The sequence below is a fragment of the Brassica napus genome, chromosome C8 (genome assembly GCF_020379485.1).
Source record: "Brassica napus cultivar Da-Ae chromosome C8, Da-Ae, whole genome shotgun sequence".
In the NCBI taxonomy this organism is placed as follows: Eukaryota; Viridiplantae; Streptophyta; class Magnoliopsida; order Brassicales; family Brassicaceae; genus Brassica; species Brassica napus.
The window spans coordinates 16,141,994-16,164,304 of record NC_063451.1 but is presented as its reverse complement, the minus strand read 5'-3'; the positions used below and the strand labels follow the sequence as shown (position 1 = coordinate 16,164,304).

The 22,311-nt window shown below is 37.4% G+C and overlaps 3 protein-coding genes across 7 annotated transcripts; 1 reads left to right on the top strand and 2 right to left on the bottom strand.

Annotated features, from left to right (window-relative positions):
- The first annotated feature begins 597 nt into the window (after positions 1-597).
- LOC106412413 (chromosome-associated kinesin KIF4) lies at positions 598-3,303 on the top strand. Its single transcript, XM_013853335.3, has 12 exons — positions 598-837; positions 1,033-1,137; positions 1,226-1,342; positions 1,418-1,498; positions 1,594-1,665; positions 1,746-1,839; positions 1,937-1,968; positions 2,054-2,127; positions 2,224-2,301; positions 2,380-2,524; positions 2,602-3,030; positions 3,107-3,303. Exons 1-12 carry the CDS (start codon positions 730-732, stop codon positions 3,161-3,163), a joined length of 1,392 nt encoding a protein of 463 aa, XP_013708789.1. The 5' UTR covers positions 598-729; the 3' UTR covers positions 3,164-3,303.
- Positions 3,304-3,463: 160 nt separating this feature from the next.
- LOC106416311 (xylogalacturonan beta-1,3-xylosyltransferase) lies at positions 3,464-7,253 on the bottom strand. Of its 2 annotated transcripts, XM_013857169.3 has the most exons (4): positions 6,621-7,253; positions 6,328-6,449; positions 5,359-5,731; positions 3,464-4,311 (listed from the first exon to the last, which is right to left on the bottom strand). In XM_013857169.3, exons 1-4 carry the CDS (start codon positions 7,044-7,046, stop codon positions 3,649-3,651), a joined length of 1,584 nt encoding a protein of 527 aa, XP_013712623.2. In that variant the 5' UTR covers positions 7,047-7,253; the 3' UTR covers positions 3,464-3,648. The 2 variants fall into 2 exon arrangements, with proteins under 2 accessions (XP_013712623.2, XP_048621500.1); XM_048765543.1 differs by lacking the exons at positions 6,328-6,449; positions 6,621-7,253 and adding an exon at positions 6,107-6,125.
- Positions 7,254-8,878: 1,625 nt separating this feature from the next.
- On the bottom strand, positions 8,879-22,047 carry LOC106415650 (putative chloride channel-like protein CLC-g). 4 transcript variants are annotated; one of them, XM_013856405.3, is made up of 8 exons: positions 20,525-22,047; positions 20,045-20,451; positions 12,022-12,208; positions 11,755-11,955; positions 11,499-11,676; positions 10,803-11,335; positions 9,599-10,724; positions 8,879-9,302 (listed from the first exon to the last, which is right to left on the bottom strand). In XM_013856405.3, exons 3-8 carry the CDS (start codon positions 12,150-12,152, stop codon positions 9,177-9,179), a joined length of 2,295 nt encoding a protein of 764 aa, XP_013711859.2. In that variant the 5' UTR covers positions 12,153-12,208; positions 20,045-20,451; positions 20,525-22,047; the 3' UTR covers positions 8,879-9,176. The 4 variants fall into 4 exon arrangements, with proteins under 4 accessions (XP_013711859.2, XP_048621497.1, XP_048621499.1 ...); XM_048765540.1 differs by lacking the exons at positions 20,045-20,451; positions 20,525-22,047 and adding an exon at positions 12,326-12,344; XM_048765542.1 differs by lacking the exons at positions 20,045-20,451; positions 20,525-22,047 and having other exon boundaries at positions 8,879-9,472.
- Positions 22,048-22,311: the final 264 nt, after the last annotated feature.

Below are 22,311 nucleotides of genomic sequence, written 5' to 3'. Positions count from 1 at the left end.
TTGCTTTCATTTGATCCTTTACCATAAAGAAGGATCGCTTTGTAATGCTCACGAGTTGCCATCTCCCCCATCTTAAAACCTTCTTCTGGACTTGATCCATAATCCTCTTCCATTGGACGCTTCCTCTTCAAGTCAATCGAGCTCGCCATCTAGACCTGGCCAGTAAAAAGCGATTGTAATTTTAAAATTTTATAAGATATGATATGAGAAGGAGAGGAAACACTTGCTTGTATTCGGATATTGAAGAAACGATAAAGAAAAAATTCGATAGAAAAAAAGTATAAATAGTGTGTAGGTCAATTTTACGAAGATTTTTTTCTATTTTTTAATATTCATATACGGCATTAAATATTTGATTATAAATTGTGGGTAGGTGAAATCTAATCTAAGCTTTTATCAAGAAAAAAGATCTTATCTAAGCTAACCTAACTTAATCTAACTTTTAGTGTACGTGACACATATGTAAAATGAATAAAACGGTGTTTCAAAAAAAACAAAACAAAATATGGTCTAGAAGGTATGAGAATAAAATGGGCTTTAGTTCATTTTAAGCCCAATAGTGCAAACAAAAGGAGTACCCTGCACTCTGCACCACCCGATCATTTAATTTTGAAATTCGTAACTCGTCCGCTCTCTTCTTCACCCAATAGGAAAGAAAGAGAAGAGAAGAGAAGAGAAGAGGGAGCGTTACTTGTTGGATCGAGGGAGAAGCTAGCCCTTCGCCTGAAAATGACGAAGCGGAATCTCCGATCGAAGGAGTCTACAATCGGTGAAGACGCCGAGCTACTCTTCCAGAAGAAGATTCGAGATCTGGAGTCCGTCAACGAATCTCTCAAGGTCTTTCCTTCTTCACATTATTTGTCATGCAATTTTCTCCGATTTTAAGATCTAGATTCGTTTTCTGAGCTCCGTAGCAACTGCGATTTCGCTTTGGTTTCGTAGCAGAATCGATTTTATGGTTTCGCGTGCATTGAATCAGTGGAGCTAGCTATGTATTGTGAATCGTGTGTTTAATGATTTCGTTGGTGGCAGCGTGATGTGGAAGAGCTGAGGTCCAAGCTTGCTGATGTTTCTGTCAGTTCTTCTGGTCAGTCGAGTAGAGAGTTCTCCAACAAGTCTATTGCTACAAAAGAGAAGGTGAATCATTCATTCATTCATTCATTCATTCATGTTTCAATTAAAGAGATATCTATGCACATGTTGTAACTTTGATACTTGTGTATAGGGTATGAGCTCAAGGAGCAAGTCCAATCCACGTTCTATGTGCTCTACAAAGAAGCACATAACTGAGAGTTGTGTAAAGCAGGTTGATGGTGAAGTCCAGAAACTCAAAGCCCAAAAGGTAACCCATCTTGTCGCAGATAATGTGAAGAATTGCAGTGTTTTGACATTTATGAGCTGTGACTACTTTTTTCAGGTTAAGTTGCAGTGCAAGATCAAGCTAGACTCTATGCAATTCAGGCTATCTAAAGCTTCCCTCGAAAAGGAAACTCTTCAGGTTAAGCCAAGAGATGCACCATTTCGTGATTGTCTAGTGCTCTTTAGCCTTCTTAAGGAACCTCAGGTTATTAATTATATCTTCTCTTCTCACAGCTCAAGAAGGATCTAAGGAAAAGCGAGTTCCAGAAACAAGTACTCTCGGCTTTGAACAGGCGCCAGAAGCTGGTATCTATTCTGCTTTTCTGTATTTAGTTTTCAGGAGCTGTTTTGTTGCGGCTTGTTAATTCATACATTCTCTTAAGCAGATTTTGCAGCTGAAGAATACACAAGCTTTGACAGCCCTTAAGCGCTTGAAATTGCTTCTGCAACCCAAAAAGACTCTTTCCAAGAAAAATAATGGTCAGATAACAAGTAGCTAGTATCATTTCCTTTTTCTTCCTGTGTTTTTTTTCTTCATTGGCCAAACTGTTTAAGTATCTTCTTTGTATTTTTCCAGGTCCACCAATAGGAACGAGCTCTACGATTCAGGTATGGGTACCTATTGTATGACATGTGCTTTCAACTGCAGCTACGTATTGATTTTTATACATGGTTTCTTGTTCTCGTTGTGTAGGAGCCTAGCAATGAAGTCGGGCTGCTAGTGAAGTTGAACAAGATTCACTCTGGTTACGAACGGCAAATGAAAGAGTATGCTTTCAAAAGAAAGTTCATCAGTGCTATTAAAATGTCTTTTTACGTCTGTCATCTGAAATGATGGGTTCCTTACCTTTTTTTTGTTATCAGAATAGCTGAAGAGGTAAAAAAGTTCAGCCTAGAGGCAAGTGTGTTGAAGGCAGAGTTCGAGGGAGAGCAAAACTCATTGTAAGTTGTTTGATAGTAACTAAACTGTTGTTGTAGCCTCAAATTGTGTTCTCTAAGGTCATTTTTTTTTATATACAGCTCTCCGTCATGTGACAACGCACTCAACCAGACCCCTATGGACTCGGAATTAAAGGAACTTAAAGAGGAATTTAGCAAACTAAGTACTCTAGTCAGCCAGATGGAAATGGCTAAATCTCAATTCAGTCTAACAGATAAAGCTCAGGTTATCATTAGTGTAATATTATCTCTAGTTAACCAATTTTTTGTGCTCTGATTTTTCAATTCTAACTTGTTCATCAGACCGTACCAGCTGAATACTCTATCCCCAGTAAGGATAACGAAGAATCAAACTTAGTACTTTCTCAGCAGAAAACTTCCGAGGGAACAATCTATGGTACCAGTGATGAGTCAAGCATAGAGCCATCTCAAGTGAAAGAGACTGGGGAAACGCTCTCGTCTGAGGAAGCGCATTGCAAAAAGGAGCCGAGGAAAGCTGAGATGTGTTGCTCTTGCACCAAGAAATCTCTGTGCAAGACGAAAAACTGCAAATGCAGAGCAAATGGAAGTGGGTGCGGTATCTCTTGTGGCTGCATAGCCTCCAAATGTAGCAACAGAGGAGAAAACGTAAGATCTGACAAAGCAACGCAGGCAATAGTAGATGGTAAGAAGCCTGTTGACGACAGCAAAAATGCAAACAAACAACCATTGCGTGATATAGGGAATATACAAGTAAGCTTCTTATTTTTCTTCTGATTTTAGACCAAACCATCTTTACATCATTTTGTTATAACTTTGAATTCTACAGGAAGCTGGAAAAGTTGGCAAGTTGAGAAAAGTGCAGAAGCCAGTTGCTAAGAAGTAATCAAAATGACAAATAAAGAGAAAGCTTCAAGACCTCAGAGAGTGAGAATTATACAATGTTAAGATTGCCAGCAGCTTGATTGGTTTTGTTTTGGTTGACGATCTATAAATTCTTCAGAACTATCATATAGTAGTTCGACATTTGGATCTTGATCTCCACCGATTAATAGTTGGCAACATAAAAAAAAAAACACCAAAATATAGTTTATAACATATTTATTTCAAATTTGATCAAATATGTAGCAAAAGGTAAATAACTAAGAAAAATAATCCTATATCAAGAAAATCAAACATAGGAATAGAAATCGTGAATGTTCTCTTATTAATTTGAAAATCTTTGATCTTTTGTTTATTGCATTGCTTTGTATACATAAGCGAGAATTGGTCTATCTAAAGAAAGAATACAAAGCTAGTCCTCATATAAACTTTGCTTATACAATAGACATTCAATTTGTATTTTATAACAAAACAAAAGAAAACTTATTTTTATGTAATAAGCCTAAGATTAAGTCTTCTTAACCAGATAGAGTGAAGCATCATATGCATCACGTCGTAGGGCTGAGCAGGACGGTTCAACACGAAATGCCGCTTGACTTCTAAGACTCTCTTATACATCTTCAAGTATCTAACAAGAGAGACACTCTCTAGAATCGTTTTGATCTCACTTATCCTAGAAACAGGGATTTGTATGGAGAAGGAGTCCCAATTAAGCACATCACTGAATGGTAATGAATAGTTATCCGATATGATCACAGGCACACAACCAGCGTATATAGCCTCGACCTCCCTTGGGCTAGCGACCTCCCAACCACTCGGGCATAGACAAAACTTGCTCATCCCCATTAGTTTTGTATAATCTTTACCCGGAGGAAGACGTTCATACACTTGTACTTGACTGTCCTTTTCTTTCCAATGTTTAAATAAGATTTTTCGGATGTCACCGTGTGTTCTTCCCGCGAAAAATGCTAGTATAGATCGAACTCTCGGTGATTTTCCGAGGAAAGATGGACCCAGTTTACCTTTAGGAAGATAGATCTCCGGAATGGATACATCTACGTTCGGCCTGAATCCTTCTGAGGTGTTAGCATTGCAAAGTCCCCTTATGAATCTTTCGAACAACTTTGGGTTCCCATCGATCACGTCGGGTGCCTATACACAATATTTTTTACAGAAAAATATATATTCTGTTAAAATATAAATTACACAAATGTGTGTTTTATCATATTTCATATTAGACATATAGATAATAAGAGAAGAAATTAACAAGAGAAAATTATAAAATTTTAGGAAAACTACCATAAGTACAATATTATAAACTAACTATTAATTAATTAGAGTAACTGCTACATCACTTCATTTTTTACTCTAAAATAGAGTTTAAATTTTAAAGTAAAAAAAGGTCCAATCCTATCTCATTTTCCACTCCAATAGAGTAAAAAATGGGGTTATTCCATAAATAGATTATAAATTGGTTTATTTTTGCTCATTAGTCCATTTTTCATTCTAAAATAAAGTATGATTAGAACAAAACTCAATTCTATTATAGAGTTTTACTCTTTATGAAAAAAAATGTAGTGTAATATACATTGAAGATGCTCTTGTATTCCATTTATATTCTCATATGTTATGTCTCTAATAACGATTAGCCTTTTTAGTTAGTCGGAAATAGTATAAATATTAACCAATCTACTTTCGTAATTATACGATCGAAAGGAACTCCAGAAGTGGCCAAGTTTTGCGACAGAATTGTAAAAGATAGAGACGCTGCAGATTTGATTCCCGGACTTCAAAATCACTCATGTCCCACGAGTGCGCAATCAGTTTGCAGATTTTTTTAGCTAAGACTGCTAGAACCTTTCGTAAGGAGTTACTTTTCATTGGTTGTTCTATTCCGGTCTGGTTACCCAGACCACCTCAACTAATAGAAAAGCCGTTCGACGTCAAAAAAAAGAAAAAAAAAAATTATACGATCCAATAAGTTGTACACAACACTGAGGATACATTGGTATACATCTTTTTTTAACAATTTACAATATCTAACAGTTGTTATAAAAAGATGCATGTGTTAAAAAAAAGTTATAAAAAGATGCCAAAAAAACAGGTGTTATTAAAAAAAAGACCTAAATAGAAGGTTCCTATTTGCAGTATCTAATATGTATACACTCAATCAATGGTTAAAGAAGAGGAAAAACGTACCCAGTCATGGCATGATACCATGAAATGGTCACCTCCGCGGCTTCTGTTCCAGAAAGGATACTTAGTAGCAACAACATCAACATAATCCTCTATAAGGCGGTGTAGGCGAGCCCTCGAAAACCCTTCGACAGAGGTTATGGGCTTGTAGACAAAGTGGATGACCTTGGCGACGCTAAATGGAACGAAATAAACGTGAGCATCATCAGGGTGATCTGCCCGAAAATGGCTCCTCATAGGGCCCTCCACGCACATTTCGTCCATGAATTGTCCTTCTATACCGTAAATGTCATTAACAGGGCCGTCATGGAATAGTGGGGCCTCTCCCTCGGTGTATGTCCACACCTTAAAACGATTCATCATTTCCGTGTGACTCCTGATTTAGTGCATATAGGAGTGTGAGATCATATTACAAATTTAAAGTTGGCCTCTATTATTTAACACATATAAGGACATATAGTAGCAACCAAGAGTACCATGAAACAAGTGGCTCCCACTTATGTTAAGTAAGTTTATTTCAAGAACAATTTTTAATTACGTATTTCCACCACACAGGATATGTAACATGATCAAACCTTTCCCATAGTAGCTTTTGAAATAATGAGCTCATGTTAAAAAGTAGTTGAATATATTTGATCTTTTTTAGTTCCATTAATCTTATAATATTCAATTTGCAATATTATATAAATTCTTTGATTTAATAAAAGAGGAATAGAAGCTCTTGCATTATGCATAGAAAGCGGCATCTTACCGGAGCCGTTACATTGTAGACATTATGTGTAAGTTGCGTAATTGTTTGTCTTGATGATCACTAATATCGATGTAAAATGGTTGGGAAAATAAGAAAACCCATGTGACTATCAAATATGTCAGCGCTATCATCTCTGACGATCTAAGAAACGACTAGACATTATGTACTTGTCAAGTATTTGTATTTGTAAATTACCAATTTAGTAAAGAAAAAAAACTAACTGGTGAAAGGCGGCTGGGTTCTTGTAAAGAGAGCTGCTATAGTTTTGCGTAGAGGCTGCCCTCTTGATTGCTGCTCTTGCTTTCGCTAAATCTGCTTCTAGTTTATTCAACCCACTTCTCTTCTGGGGACAGCAACAAAAAATAAAATAAAAGAATAGTAATAATGATTAGAATATTATAAAAGATGGATGGGTAAAGATTCCTTGGTTGTTTTTGTATATTTTTTGCGTCAACCATCAAATGAAATTGAAAAGCAACCGAGCTCTGTTCTTCAGAGAAAAATGGTTACATACCCTGATAAAAGTTGTTTTACTTGTAGGACTTGAAGACTTCTCTTGGTTATCTTGATCAGAGACAGAAGAAGTAAAAGAGACTGAAGCAAGTGTGGAGTTTGTTGTGTTGCTTTGTCTGAGAGGAGGAAGATGAGGAGGACAGATTGGAGCAAGAGTAGTGTTTGCTGTGTTGTTTTGTCTGAGAAGAGACATAAGAGGAGGACTAGAGACTGAATCAAGAGTATTGTTTCTTGAGTTGTTTTGTTCGGGAAGAGACAGAGGAGGAGCAAGAAAAGATAAAGAGACAGAAAATTGGTTTTTGTAATCTATGAAAGGCTTGTTAGAGGGCTTTGTGTAGACAAAAAGTGAAAAAGAAAACAGAATAAGAAAGATTGAAAAAAGGGTTAACAGAGAAAGAAAGCATCTTCTTGATCTTGAAGCTGCCATGGATATATGGTTGTCTCCCTCGTTTTTTTTTCTTTTTTCTTTTACTCTCCAGAGGAATACACAAGAGCAGCCATGGATATGTGTTTTTTTTCCTTCCCTTTGTTGTTTCTTGATTCTTTACTATCAAGGAAGACACAAGAGAATTTTGAAAGTGAGGAAGGAGAAAGTCATAATGATTCTGTGTTATGTGACATAACTTATGTCTCTGTCATATATCATTAGTGGGGAAAAAGAGTTTTGCTTCACCAAGCAACTTGCTGGTTTGTTTCTTTGATATTTGGCCACTTATGTATTATAATCCTACAATTAATGCAATTATATTTAAAAAAAAAAATAGAGCTGAGCCATCTCTGCACGTTTACATCAAGTTTGCTTCTATTTTGTTTTCTTTTTCTTCTTTCATCTAATATTATATTAAACTGCTGAAAATGATCATAAACTGGTTTAGAAAAAGATAAACTCTAGCGCCACACGTCAAAACGAAAAACACTCATTCCAAACAAAGAACGCACAGCCCAAGCAAGAAAAACACGATCCAAATGTGAAAAAAGCACTCAAAATAACAGCATTACTTGCTGAGGATCCTAAAAAATAAATTTGAATTTCCAAAAATATTGTATTATTTAGCTTCAAAAGAATTTTTATTTTATCTATAATTATTTTTAATAATATTTGCTATTCATGTTCGGAATCCCGTTAAATGCAAGCTGAAGTCGCGAGCTGAGGAACGAACTGAGGTCGCGTGCTGAGATCAGGAACGCCTTGGATATGGGGTGAAAGATTCTCGATAGGGTTCATCGTCGGGTTTAGGGTTTATCACCGGCTAGGGTTAGGGTTTGAGTCTCGGGACTTTAGCTTTGAGTTCTTAGAGTAATCGTGCTGATAACGTGTTGTGAAACAAAAGAATAGAATCTCTATTATTCATAAACATAAGGAACCCTTTATATATAGGGAATTACACCGTCATAGAATAATTGAAAGACTAGAATATGGAAATACAAATATGGAAAGATTACAAATCATAACTCTAAAGTAAATAGGAAAGTAGCCGAATGAGAAAAGGAAGTAGCCGACTCTGTCTCTCTCTAGGGCGCGGCCATCTCTCTCTCTAGACGGGCCGACTCTCTCTCTAGGATATAGACCGGTTATGGAGATACACGACGCTTTATGTTCATTTGAATATTAGAAGAGCCATAATGGATTTCACGCACCTCCAATTGAAGATTACTTTGACCTTTCTGAGATACTTTCAAATTAATAAAAGAAAAAATTATAGTTTTAGTTATAAAATATCTTTCTGTTGACCCAAATTTTTAAAACAGTCAACGAACATAAAAAAAAATATAATACTACTGACATGAGTAAAAATAGTTGGGACCGAGAAAGGATTCACGAGAAATATTCTTTATTTCTTGATTGTCGAATAGTGTGAGGTGAAGAAAAATCCATAAACGCGGGCAGTCCGGATTCTAGACCGGTTGAAAGATCCAAACCCTCAAATAGACTAGACACGGACCTTCCCAACTTAAGCAGAACATGCACTTGAGTCATAATTTTACAAAATTTGTTCTATGTAAGAAACATTTTTTAATAGGAATATGTAATGTCATAAATACTTTTTATTCAAACATTAGTGTAACCTTTGGAATGCATTCAATATAGAATGTGTAGATCGAAACACAAGGAACGGAACGGAACGGAACGGTGTAGATGAAAAGGAACTCATGAAGATGTTTAGTTCGGCTTTTCAATATGTTGCTCCCTCGTGGAAGGAGCACTGTCTAGCTATGGAAACCGCTGGAAGGCAGTTTGTAGGCAAAATAAGAGTCAGCTTTTACAGGCAAACACAACATTTCTAAATCTCTACTTCTTTTGTATCCATCACTAATAAAAAATGAAAGTGCCCTTTTATCCGAGGTGGTACCTTCATGTTGATTCATATACAAAGTAGAATAATCGACACTACAAAGCATGTACAAATCTTAGATCTCGGACTTAAAGAGTTAAACAACTCTTTAGTAAAAAGGTGAAAGAATAAGTCGCTCTGTGCACACCACATGTCTGCTTGCAGTTATTATACAAAGTTGATCAAAGCTGTCATACCCGGAATTTGGCAGGCTGCTGAATCCTTTACGAGAGGAAAGGCAGCCGAATCCGAAGCCTTTTCCACCTGCTTCTAGACAAGGTTGGACGCAGGCCTAGTATATGTTCTGGCATGAAGTCATGCCTTGTCAATATACCCACCAGTGGAGGTCGCTGCAATAGTCACAATGATGATAACAGTTTCCTTATCTCTTTAAACCACTGATGAACCAAGAGCTATCTGATGTAGACTATAGAGTCCCCAAAGTCTTGTAAAGCCCAAAAATCTCACAAACAAACCAAATGTATAAATTCACATGTCTCTAATCTGTTCTCCCTCGCATCTATTTAAACTACTTTTTTTTAGTATTAGCAAGTTATGTATCAAGCACCTCACATTCTAGTGCCTATCAGAATCTAATAAGATGATGATGATAACAGCTATAAAAGGAGAAACCACGATCACTTACATTGGATGATTTTGGTATGACCAGTATGTGCCTTAGGCCAACTTCACGGAAGAGGACAAGAGCCTTTGCGAGTGACATCGTTTCCAAAACAGTGTAAGGAGAAGCATTAGAGAACGGGTGTAAATCCAAATACATATTCAATTCTTCCTCGCTTAATTCCACATCCTCTATCCTATCACCCCTCCCTGAACCCTTCTTCGCAAACTCATCTGCCTTGAACTGAGCAAGTGTATTGGAGTCAAAAGCCACTGGACTAGATAAGAACACTCGTTTCTTTAGCAAAGTAAGAATATGATCCCTGAGGATTAGACCGTACAGAACAGAAGCTGGAGCGAGTGGTGGCCCATCAACCACAGGGAAGCCATTGTGATTGGTGGTTTTGAGAACGTGTACAATAGTCTCGATTTTCTCGATGCCCTTGAAGACTTGTAGCGGTCCTGTAACTACATCACCAACTGTAAGCTGCCTCATGTAAGGCTCTACATGGCTGTGGAGGTACGGAAACCCTTTTATCTTCATGATGAGGTTATAGATGTTGGCATTGAAAGCATCAGCAACTGTTTTCGAAATCAAGAGGACCACCATCATCATAGGTAGAAGAAGCAGATTATTAGTCAGCTCAAGGAGAATAACACACAAGGAAACAGTCATCCTCATTGATCCGCCAAGAAAGGACGCAGCGCCGAGCACAGCATATAGACCATCGTTCAGATTTTTTGAACCGAGCAGCATCCCTACAAACCGTCCATAAGACGCTCCCGTTACGATAACCGGTACAAACAGCCCCGCCGGAGCAACAATGCCGTAGCTAAGGATGCTGAGGAAGAAGCAGGTGATGAAGAACACGAGAACCGACAAGTAATGGAACTCAAAGTCGGTGTTTTTGCTGAAAAGGTTTTTGATGGCATCGTCATTTGTGTTGAAAATGAGGCTTGCTAGGTCGTTGTAGTGACCGGGTGGGCACTGGTATTTCTTAAAGTTGCCAGACCGGCCAATTGTAGGGCACTCCTCTAAGGCATCTGCAGGGCAAGGTTGGCATGATGCAAGAAATGGCAATCCGAAAAGAAGGCATGACGTGAAAATTGATATCGCGCAAGCGAGGATGATTTTCCAAGCAACCCCTTTCCTGGACAGAATAAAGGAAGTTATAAAATGGTTGTACTCTGTCTGTATTATACAACCAAATCCAAAGAACATAGCTTACTCATAAATGTAGTTGTAAGCTCGAAGAACCTTCTCGAGGAGAAAGTTATAAATGCTTCCTAAAATACCACCGACAAATCCAAGGAGAAGAACAGGAAGTACATCCCCTAAATGATATGATGCATTTTCTGAATAGACATCAAACACTATCAACCCTCCTTTACCAAATAACCCGCACTTTCCACTTAAGCACACATCGATTAGAGCCCTGAGAACGATCGCCACAACAGCCGTTGAAAAGAAGATTCTCCATAAAAGCGCACTCCTCCACCAAGACGACATCTCCTCAAGGGCGAAGAGGACACCACCTACGGGAGCACGAAAGGAGGCAGCAATACCAGCAGCTGAACCACAAGTAACAAGATCTCTTCGGTCCCTATCATTGTTGAAATACCGAAGCCACCTCCAAGTCAAGCCATATCTTTTAGAGCCGCCCTGACCAAGAATGGAGGCAACGCAGGCACCAGTGTGCACCATAGGCCCCGCCTTACCAATGAGAAGAGACCCCGACACTGCAGATATGTTCCCAATGATCTGTAATCCCAAGCAAAATTCAAGTTGAGCAATTTTCAAGCTTGAGACAAAATATATCAACTGAAAATGCTGCAGGAGTGGTGCAGTCAGATGGGCTATGTAATATTTTACATTAGTTTGTAATAGCATAATTAACCAAGACTTTTAAAAAGGAAAGCTTTACCTTCACAAGCAAAGTGCGGAGTGAGAATATCTCAGGTGCATCAACACCGTTCAGATAAGCCTTGACTTCAGGTATACCGGAACCAGCAGCAGCAGGGGCAACAAAAGCGGTGATCACGGAGGCAAAGAGAGTGAGAAGCAGGTTTGTAACAGTGAAAACAAAGAAGCCCATGCTGTACCTGTTTTTCAACAATGTTTAAGCTCAATCATTCATCAACCAAACATTGATAGCAAACAAATCAGAGTTAGTTAGTTACCTTCCGGCTAACATCATGTTAGAAGTGACGACGAACTTAACGCCGGCGAGATTCTCCACGGCGAGGTTGTTGGTGAAACCGATGAGACTAACAATGATTCCGACGAAGAAACAGAGAAGCCACTTCATGAACACGTATTGGAAGATCTGCGTCTTGCTACGAGCTCTCCAGTCCTGCTTGAAGAAATCATTCTCCGCGATCCTAAAAATTAAATAGCGTAGTAATATTAGGAAACAGAATCAAAGTGAAATTGAGGAGCAATCGTACTCGTAATCGAGGCTTTCCACTGGGCAGAGGTTGGAGCCGACGATGGCGACTTGAGAGGAAGAGTTGGTTGCGTGACGGAGGGAAGGGAGTAGCGCAACGGCCACGGAATCCTCCGTCGTGGAATCCGGCATCTCTCTCTATCAAAATACTAATTGGGAAGATAGATGATGAGGTTGGGACTCTTCCACTGTCAGAAGAGAAGAGAAGAGAAGAGAAGAGAAGTCAATTAGTTTTCTCCAAAAAAGGATACGTATCAGATACAATGATTAGTTGGACCTCTTTTTTTACTATTATTTTGAAAAACCTTTTTGTTAGAGAACACAATTAGCACTGAGAATTTTTGTGTCGGCCAGAGATGTATACGATGGACTAAATAATTAGAAAACGGGAAAATATAAGGAAGAGTGAAGGATTGTCAATGTTTGGTTTTTATCAATTACCACTCTCGGGTAAATGTGAATGTTTTTTTATCATCTACCACTATATTTTAGATGATTCACTGAATTAAATATATATATTTTTTTTGTCAACATTTTCATTAACTTGAAAACAGAGTACACTGAAGTCGTGAGAGGAAGATATTACCGATTGAGCTCTCCCCTGAGAGTAAACTCGACCAGTAGCCCATCATATGTGTGGACTAGTATTTCTGCTGTAAGAAAATTGCTACTGCTGGGTATCAGGCATAAGATCCATTCAGGCTATGAAGTCAAAGTGTGGGAGGATCCATGGATCCCAACGACCCCTGCGAGACCAACCATTCCTATAGCGCCTGTTATGCATCCTAATATGAGAGTCACTGATCTTATTAATCAGGTATCGATGGATTGGGATGTTAATCTCTTGGGACAATATGTCAATCCTACTGATATACCACTTACTAGGTGATACCCGCGTCCTGCGCGGAGTGAATGAATTAAAAGAGATTATAACTTTTAATCTATAGGTATTAGAAATGTAAAAGTCATAGTCACAAGATTACATGTTATATAATGAGTTGAGACCCACCATAAGTGTTTTGCTTAAGAGATTGAATCTGTAATGAAGGTTTGGGAAGAAGAATATGATGAGTAAATGTGCTCAAAACAACCTATTTATATATACGATGAGGAATGATTAGATTTCAAATGATGAAATCGTATGTGATTAATTATATAAAAATTCACGAATTCATTAACCAAAACTTGTTCTCCAAGATTATCGCCCAAATTACCTTAACAGACCATAACCATATTGATCACGTAATTTGCTGTAAATAAAAAGATTTTGTTCTTCAACTTACTTTACATACAGACACGGATCACGCAAATTCAGTAATGGAAAGAAAAATAATTTAAAGATTTAATAAAGTTAAGGACACAATGATTCAATCGATGCAACTCGTTTAAAACATATATAATGAATCGACCACAACTCTTTAAAAAAGAATATAGTATTTTTTTGTCAACATTAAAAAGAATATAGTATAATCTGATAAAAAATGTAAAGATTTGATAATGACTTGTGCATGATGAGATAATGTATGAAAATATGTGTGATATAATTTAATTTTACAATACAGTATAAAAAATTTAAAAAAATATAATACATATACAGTAGAACCTCTATAAATGAATACTCGATAAATTAATAATCTCTATAAATTAATAAATTTTCTCGGTCCCAATTTAGTCAGGTTCAAAATTTGACACAAATCGATAAAATAATAAGATACTATTTTTTTAGAAAATCAAATTCTATGTAAATATATGGTCCCATTAAAATTATAAATTAATAATTTATATGTATACATATTTTATATAAGTAAGAACCTATTATTATATTGTTTATTTTATATTAACAATGGAATTATCTTTATATTTTCTTAACACTTAATATATTTTTGATGAAATTTAGTAATATTATATTTAAAACCACATTTAAGTTCTATATAATATATATTATATACACCAAATAATATAATAAAATTAATATAAATGTCAAATTTCAAAAAACAACAATTAATGTCTATACACTAAAATCAAATATTTTTCTTATCTTAGAATAAATATATCATAAAATAAAAAAATCTGAATAAGAAAACTTTTGTAAATTAATTTATAGAGGTTCTAATGTACATAATTTAGTTATGATAAAGATACAGTGGTATCATGCCTCATTCTTAATTAATAATTAGTATTCAATGTGTCATATATATTCCTTAACGAATATACAAAATTAAAGGATGTTAAAATTAAAAATCCATATATGGCAATGCTAATTTACGTCTCATTATTGCTCATAAATTAATCACTATAATTTAGGCAAAATGTAATATACTATCATGAAAATTGGGTATGAAATATTACCAAATGACCAACAGTTTTCCAAAGTTATATACACGAAGATCTAATATACCATATACATATATGATTGGGCCAACCTTTAATTTAAATTAATATAAAGAATTTTGTTTCCTTTTATACGTTAACAATATTATTGTGTTTCCTTAATATTTTGACCAATTAAGCGTAGGTTATAATTTGGAATATCGAGTTTGCATCGATTATATTGAAATTCAACTGTGTTTCCTTTTTATTTTGACCAAATAACCAAAATATATCTGATATCCGTAACGTATAATTTTTTTTTCAACGTTGACAAAAATGTTGCCTTTTACAAAAGAGTTAATATTGCATTATAATCAACGTTGACAAAAATGTTCATAAAACGTTCGATTATAATACGTGTTCCTAAAATAAGCATAAAATTGTTCATAAAATTATTCCCGTTTCTTTAGTTGCATTTTAAAGAAATTTGATATTAGTTTAAAAATGTTCATAAAATGTTGCATAAAAATGTTCATAAAATGTTGACTCGGTTTCAAAAAGGTTCATAAAACGTTGCATTATAATACGATTTGATATTAGTTTAAAAATGTTCATAAAATGTTGCATTATAATTAACGTAAACAAAAATGTTCATAAAACGATTTGATAGATGTCGAACTTATTTTGTTGCCTTTTACAAAAGAGTTAATATTCTGCCTGTCATAAATTCCCGTTTTTTTTTTAAATCGGATTGTAATCATATAGTATAATGTATATGACCAATGGCATTTGGTTGTAATTATTCTAGTTCACAAAAGGATTTTTTAAAAAGTTAGTGAGAGTGCATGAGGTGATGACACATAGGAAATTGCACTCATGTAATAAACACATGAGGCCAAGGTTTATTTCTATGAATGTTCCTCCTTTAATAAGAAAGGGATAAGAAGTTTGGCCGTCAGCTCAACTCATCGTCGGTATACATTCTGCTGGAATTACACAAAGAATGAAAACTACACAGTTAAATCTGGTTACTGGGTGGCTCAGAATTTATTAACGACTGAGGATGAAAAAGAAGTTTTGGAGCCAAGTATCACTAAGCTTCAAGCATTTGCTTGGAAACTAAAGGCGCCAAAGAAGATATGTCATCTTATATGGCAATTGTTAACTGGTCATGTGGCAGTAACAAAAAATTTAGTAAGACGCAATATGAGGTGTGATAACTACTGCCCAAGATACGGAGAACCTGAAGAATCAGTAACCCATGCCATTTTTGAGTGTCCACCAGCTCTGAAGGCCTGGTCATTATCATCAACTCCAACAAGTCCAAATTTATTCCCAGTATCAAGCGTCTACACAAACATGGATTACCTATTCTGGAGGAAAAAGGGCATCATTGAGCCAGTACAAGACAGGGATCCTTATCCCTGGATAATCTGGTATATCTGGAAGGCTAGGAATGATAAGCTCTTCAGGGGGATAGACAGAGACCCATTAGAGCTGGTTAGATATGGAGAAAATGAATGCCAAGTCTGGTTTGATGCGAATGAAGTGCCACAACCAGTGATACAGGAAAACAATACTGAGGAACCCCAAGTCTTAAGCTTGGGTAATATCTGCCTGTTAGATGGATCTTGGACATCTGTTGCTCAATTTAGCGGATGTGGATGGGTTTGGATGGACAGTGGTGGGAACATACAGCTTATGGGGACCAGAAATATCACTCGACGCGAATCATCCCTGCATTCGGAACTAGAAGCACTGCGATGGGCAATGTAGAATATGCTTCAACACTCGACATGTCAGAGCTTTGGGACAGACTGTAAGAACCTGGTGCAATGATAAAGGAACCTCATGCGTGGCCAAGATTTGCGACGAAATTGGAGAGGATAGAGACGCTTCAAATATGCTTCCCGGACTTCAGCATCACTCAAGTGCCAAGAGCGCGAAATCAGATTTCAGATTTTTTAGCAAAAACTGCAAGATGCTTCCATAGGGAGTTATTTTTTATTGGTTGCTCTATTCCGGTCTGGTTACCCAGACCACCTCTAGCCTGAGTAATAGAATGACCTTTCGACGTAAAAAAAAAAAAGAAAACAGAGTACACTGGGTTAATTGTTGAGCCTATATATTACATATTGTTGATCCCCTAATCTGGCTCTCTTTGCTAATTGATCAACTTGTTGTACAAACATTCTAGGAACTTTCCTAAAAGAGAAGTTATTGACTTTAGAAAGCTTAAGGATATCTTGAACAAGTATTGAAGCCTCATTGCAGGTTGCAGCTTGGTTGTTCCTCTGATTGTCGCCTTCCAAACTCTTGAAGAACTGTGAATTGTCTCCTAGAATTGTGACATTCTTGTAAGATAAGCGATACAATTGTTGAACAGCTAGCAAAGTTGCCATTGCCTCAGCTTCAAGTATTGAATATGTTGGAGCGATTGCTGAGCTTCCTTGGATGATAGGGGTGCCTTGTCTACTGTATAAGGATCACCCAATTCAAGTCTTTTCAGTAGGAGATTTCCAGGAAGCGTCTGCAACGCAGTAGAAGCATGTCTCTTGGGGGAGGATATCAGTGATGAATTGAGGTTGCGCAGATGAAGCGGCAGGCGTGGCAGGTTCATTCTGGAGTAGGGCTTCTTTCCATAGGTTCATATCCATCATAGCCGCCTTAATTACCTGCACTATATGATCTCTGTTATTTTCAAAGAGTAACTGGTTCCGCATTTTCCATATCCTCCATCCTAAAAACAATGCTAATGTACTTTGTGTGTCGCTTGCACAACCCATAACTAGGTTTTGAGTAAACTACAAGAGATCGAAGTCTACACTTATTCTCCGGTAAATATCAGAACACGCAAGATTCCAGATCTCCCTCGACACTCTGCATTCATATATTAAATGTGATATAGTTTCCATTCCTTCACCACAGAGCTAGCATTCAGGATCAACTATACATCCTCTTCTTACTAAAATGGTAGCAACCAGCAACTCATTATGGAGCAGTTTCCACCAAAATATTTTAAGTTTCGGTGGAATATTTAGCATCCATAATTTATGCATGAATGTGTTTCGTAACTGAGGAGAAGAGGAGAGTAAAAACTGATTTGGCTGTGCAACTTCCGCATTCAATTGCCTTTGGACGTAATAGCCTAACTTCACCGTGTATGATCCTGTTTTGCTTAACTTCCAATACAACAAATCTTGGGTCTCTGTTATGCTTGGGCGGAGATGCATAATTCTCTGAACATCTTCATTCTGAAATAATTGTTGTAGAAGAGGTTGGTTCCATGAAGATGTTCATGTAATAAAGAGGTCCTGACTCTCAGATTTGGGTGAACAAACATGCCTGGACCTGTTGGTGTATTTTGTGGGTCACCCAATAACCAATTATCTTGCCATACTCTTATTTGAGCTCCGTCTCCTACCGCCCAATGCATCCCTTTTTGAATGATCGGACGTGCCTGGATGATGCTCCTCCAAGCTAGACTTGAGGTCTGATAGCTGCAAGCCTCCATAAAGCATGTTCTTCTATAGTATTTAGCTTTATAGACTCTAGCTAAGAGAGATGAAGGAAAAGTAATTAATCTCTAGGCTTGTTTTGCTAGTAAATCTTTGTTGAAAGCCAATCATATCTCTAATTCCAAGTCCTCTGTCTTTCTTGGAAGCTGTTATTTTGTTCCAGGCTATCCACATAATCGAGTGCTTATCCTGAAATGCAGACCACCAAAACTTTCTCATCGATTTCGTAATTTCATGAACCAAAGTCTTTTGTAGTAGAAAACAGGACATTGTATATGTTGGTAAAACCGTGATAACTGATTTTAGAAGGACCTCTTTACCAGTAGGTGAGAGAAGCTTAGAGTACCAACTCTCCGGTTTGGTTTTAACTCTCTGGACTATGAATTGGAAGACTTCTTTTCTTCTTCTTCCTATATGTTCAGGTAGACCCAGATGGCGACCAAATCCACCCACTTTTGTAATGCCAAATATGTTGGAAATGTTTGATTATGTTGAGAAACAAGTACCTTTACTGAAAGCAATGGCTGATTTGGCATAGTTAACTTCTTGTCCTGATGCTTTCTGGTACACACCAAGAATACTAGATAGGTTATGGCCTTATTCTACAGTTGCTTTACAGAAGACTAAAGAGCCGTCTGCAAAAATTAAATGTGATATAGCAGGACCACTTCGTGATGCTTTGAAACCATGAATATTCTGATTTTGTATGTTCTGTTTAATCAGTCTAGAAAGTGATGCGCCTCGGATCATAGACCCGGACCAGGATGATGCGACCATCGCTGAGACAGCTGATTCTTCAACAAAGGACAAACCAGGAGGGCTTAATGGCGAGTATACTGATCTAAAACCAGCTGGTGAGACAGAGGACTAGCTGAAACAGAGTGTGCATGAACTGGAACCAGCTGAAGAGAATGTGCATGAGCTTAAACCAACTGAAGTGAGAGTAGATGAGCTGGATGAGCTGAGTGAGTTAAGTGACACTAGCTTGGAGCTGAATGAGCTAAGTAACACTGAAGATGGAGCTGGTTTAGTTGCTGGGCGAGATGAGCCTTTTTCAGCCCAAAGAAAAATTCATAACAAATTCAATTTGAGTCAGTTTTACACCAAATTCGACCAGGCCTTTGCTGATGGTATCCTGCCCATTTGCATCAAGAAATATCAACAAAAGGAGTCAAAGTCGTGATCATCCAAGAGGCATTCAACAACACACTTATTTCTGGTCAAAAGTCTTAGTCTTTGTTTATGTTTTCTAAGTTTCTAGTTTGCTACAAAACTCTTAAGTCTTTCTTTGACTCATTGTACTATAAATATGTAAACTCTTCCATGAATAAAATCAGTCTATGTTTTTGAGTTTATTTTCGTTTCTTCTCTGAGTGAGAGAGAGAGAGTTATTTAGCTAGTTCATTGGTGTGGTTAGCTCCAAGCAAACTTCTCTTTTCCGTTGGTCTTGTGTGTCATATCAAGCAGCGGATCGAGACTGCCCTTTTGTTGGACCGGTGCGTCACATCCGGAAAAAAAATTGGTTCGGGAATATCAAAGGCCATTCCACAACCTTTGTATGACCCTTCAATCCATCAAGTTCTCCTTCAGAGTTCATATCCAATCCAATCCGGTCGAGTGATCCTTTTTAAGGCGTATCAAAAAGGCCTTCAGTGCATATAATATACAAATACGGGGAGATTGGGTCACCTTGTCGAAGTCCCCGTGTTGGTTTGATGAATCTTGTAGGTTCTCCATTGATCAACACTGAATAGGTGACTGTTGTAATACATTTCATGATCCATCTTCTCCACTGCTGACAAAATCCCATCCTCTCCATTGCTGCATCAATAAATCCCCATTCAACTCTATCAAAAGCTTTGGCTATATCTAATTTTAAAGCCATAAATTTATTCTTAAGGCTTTTAGTATTCAGGGAATGCATAAGCTCGTGAGCAATTAGAATATTATCAGTGATGAGCCTCTCAGGGATAAATGCAGACTAGTTTTCGGAAATGATGCTATTCAGCCATGGCTTCAGACGCTCAGCTAATATCTTAGATATAGTTTTATACGCAACGTTAGCTAAGCTGATCGGCATGTAATCTTGTATTGTAATAGGGTTCTCAACCTTTGGTATTAGACAAATGTGGGTCTGATTAACCTTGGGGTCTAATCTTTCTTGTTCAAAGAAGATTTTAATGAAAGAGAGAAGACCTGGCTTGATGGAGTCCCAGTGTTGTCTATAGAAGTTCGGAGTCATTCCACCAGGTCCCGACGCCTTCTCTGGGTTCATTTTGAAAACTGCTTCTTTGATTTCTTTCTCCAATATCGGCGCAGTCAAGGCTCTATTCATTTCTTCAGTAACTGATACAGGAATACCACTCATTAAATTATTGTCAAGAGAGCTCCCATGACTCTTGTATAACGTCAGAAAATAATTTTCTATGTGCCTATGGATGTCATTTGGTTTAGAAAGTAACTTCCCTTGATCATCTTGGATTTGTGCAATCCTATTATAATGCCGTCTCTGTCTAGTTTTGTTGTGGAAGTACTTTGTATTTTTATCCCCTGCTTGCAACCAAAGTACTCGACTCTTTGTTCTCCAATATTCTTCTTCAAGTCTATATTGAAGTTGGAATTTAGCCTTAAGCATAGTCAGGAGATTATAATCAATGATAGGAGAGTCATAGACACCTTGTATTTCTTGTTTGAGCCTCTGAATAACCTTCTGTGAGGTTGTTATTTGCTTACTTCTCCACCTGGATAACGCCTTTATACATTGGAGGATGATAGAGTGAATTCCATAGGAGAGATTAGAGTTTTCCTGACCGTACACTTGTTCTACCATCTGTTTCAGTCCTGGGTAAAGCCTCCACCTGCTGTCATATCTGAACAAAAAAGCTTTGTTTCTTTTGTTTTCATTAGTGTCAAGTAGCAAAGGTCTATGGTCAGACCCAATCCAAGGCAAAAGAGAAACTGTAGCCATAGGGAATTTATCCAACCAGTCGCAGTTAGCTACAGCTCTATCAATCCTAGACATGATAGTATATTTGGATCTTTTTCCTAACCAAGTATACCTTCCACCAAAGGTTTTAAAGTCTTGAAGACCCAAAACAGAAAGCATAAGGTTAAATAGGGAGCAAGATCGCACAGACCTGGAGATGCCGCCTTGCTTTTCATTCCTGGTCTTAATATCATTGAAGTCTCCGATCAGAATGCGAGGTTTGTTCTGTATAGAAGACCTGCATTTTCTGAATCAATTATTTGACGCCACTGAGCTTGCCGATATTTTACAATAGGATTTCCATATATATATAGGTCAACCAAAAAGTATTGGCGCCTTCTTCAACGGACATGATTACAGAACAGATTAGGATTTCCCAAAAAAGATAACTTAACCCCATCATTCCAAAAAAAGGCTGCACCACCACTGCTACCACAAGCAGGCACCACTACAGAGTTCTTATAGCCTAGATCCTTAGCTAAGTCTTGAACAAAACTATTATTATAAGTTTTCCTGATATCTTTTATATGTGGAATTGTCAGGGGAACTTTAAACGGGATATACTTCAAGAAGGTTGGGTTATCCCTATTACTCCATCGATCCAAAGCTACCAACCAACCTCTATAGGTATAGGGTTGTTTCTCGAGAACCATCAGGAGCTGATGTTCAGTGTCAAAGTAGAAGTTAACGGTGTCGTCGTCGTTAATCTGTCCTTCTACTTTCCCTCCCAGCTCCCAAGTTCGAGGAAGGGCCACCTTGATGCCCGCCGGATTTTGATGATACGGATTGAGCCTTTTGCAACGAGGCATAGCCCATGGTCTTTATCGAATTCCTTTTGAGTTTCTTCGCGTACTGACCACCTTGGTTTATCAACTCCTAGCTTCAAATCCTGTAACCCCTTCCAAACTTCCTTCAACGGATCAAGGTTGTTGATAGTGATGTTGATTCTGATCCTGTTCCTGATGCTCTTCGTCGGTTTGCATGTTGAAAATTTTGGATTTTGATGCAAGTTTGAGGAAGATCGAAGTTGGTTTCAAGTATTCTCCGGGAGATTCTGGAAATCACCTTTGCGAAGAGAGAGAGATTTTTTTACTTCAAAGTATATCTCACTAAAGTCTTCTCTCACTGAATTAAATTTCTTTAACTGTCAGAATGTACGGCGGCGCTTGGCGGTGGTGGGCCGTGGCGATTCCGCCATAGTCGGCAAGAAAATCGGAGCCTGCAATTTTTTTTTTCTTTTTCTTTTTGAATGATCAAAATCGTGTGTTTAGTGGTAGATTTATGTAATTGGGACATAAACAATATGAAATCACATAAAACTTTGATGATGTAGGGGAAAATGAACGTGGGCGGCCATGAAAATTGCTTGAGATGTCGAAAACCCTAAAAAAATTTGAGGGAAGAAGATGAATTATTTACATTTATGCCACTCATTAAAAAAAAAAAAAAAACAACAACAAAATGAGGCAAGCGCTAT

Excerpts from the sequence above, each read along its gene's own strand:
- LOC106415650 (XM_013856405.3), bottom strand. The coding sequence starts at position 12,152 with ATGCCGGATTCCACGACGGAGGATTCCGTGGCCGTTGCGCTACTCCCT. Across the intron at positions 11,956-12,021 it reads GTGGAAAGCCTCGATTACGA|GATCGCGGAGAATGATTTCT; the intron begins GTACGATTGCTC and ends TTTAATTTTTAG. Across the intron at positions 10,725-10,802 it reads GCTTACAACTACATTTATGA|GAAAGGGGTTGCTTGGAAAA; the intron begins GTAAGCTATGTT and ends TATTCTGTCCAG.
- LOC106412413 (XM_013853335.3), top strand. The coding sequence starts at position 730 with ATGACGAAGCGGAATCTCCGATCGAAGGAGTCTACAATCGGTGAAGAC. Across the intron at positions 1,138-1,225 it reads CTATTGCTACAAAAGAGAAG|GGTATGAGCTCAAGGAGCAA; the intron begins GTGAATCATTCA and ends ACTTGTGTATAG. Across the intron at positions 2,302-2,379 it reads GAGGGAGAGCAAAACTCATT|CTCTCCGTCATGTGACAACG; the intron begins GTAAGTTGTTTG and ends TTTTATATACAG.
- LOC106416311 (XM_013857169.3), bottom strand. The coding sequence starts at position 7,046 with ATGGCAGCTTCAAGATCAAGAAGATGCTTTCTTTCTCTGTTAACCCTT. Across the intron at positions 5,732-6,327 it reads AACCCAGCCGCCTTTCACCA|GAGTCACACGGAAATGATGA; the intron begins GTTAGTTTTTTT and ends GCACTAAATCAG. Across the intron at positions 4,312-5,358 it reads TGGTATCATGCCATGACTGG|GCACCCGACGTGATCGATGG; the intron begins GTACGTTTTTCC and ends TATTGTGTATAG.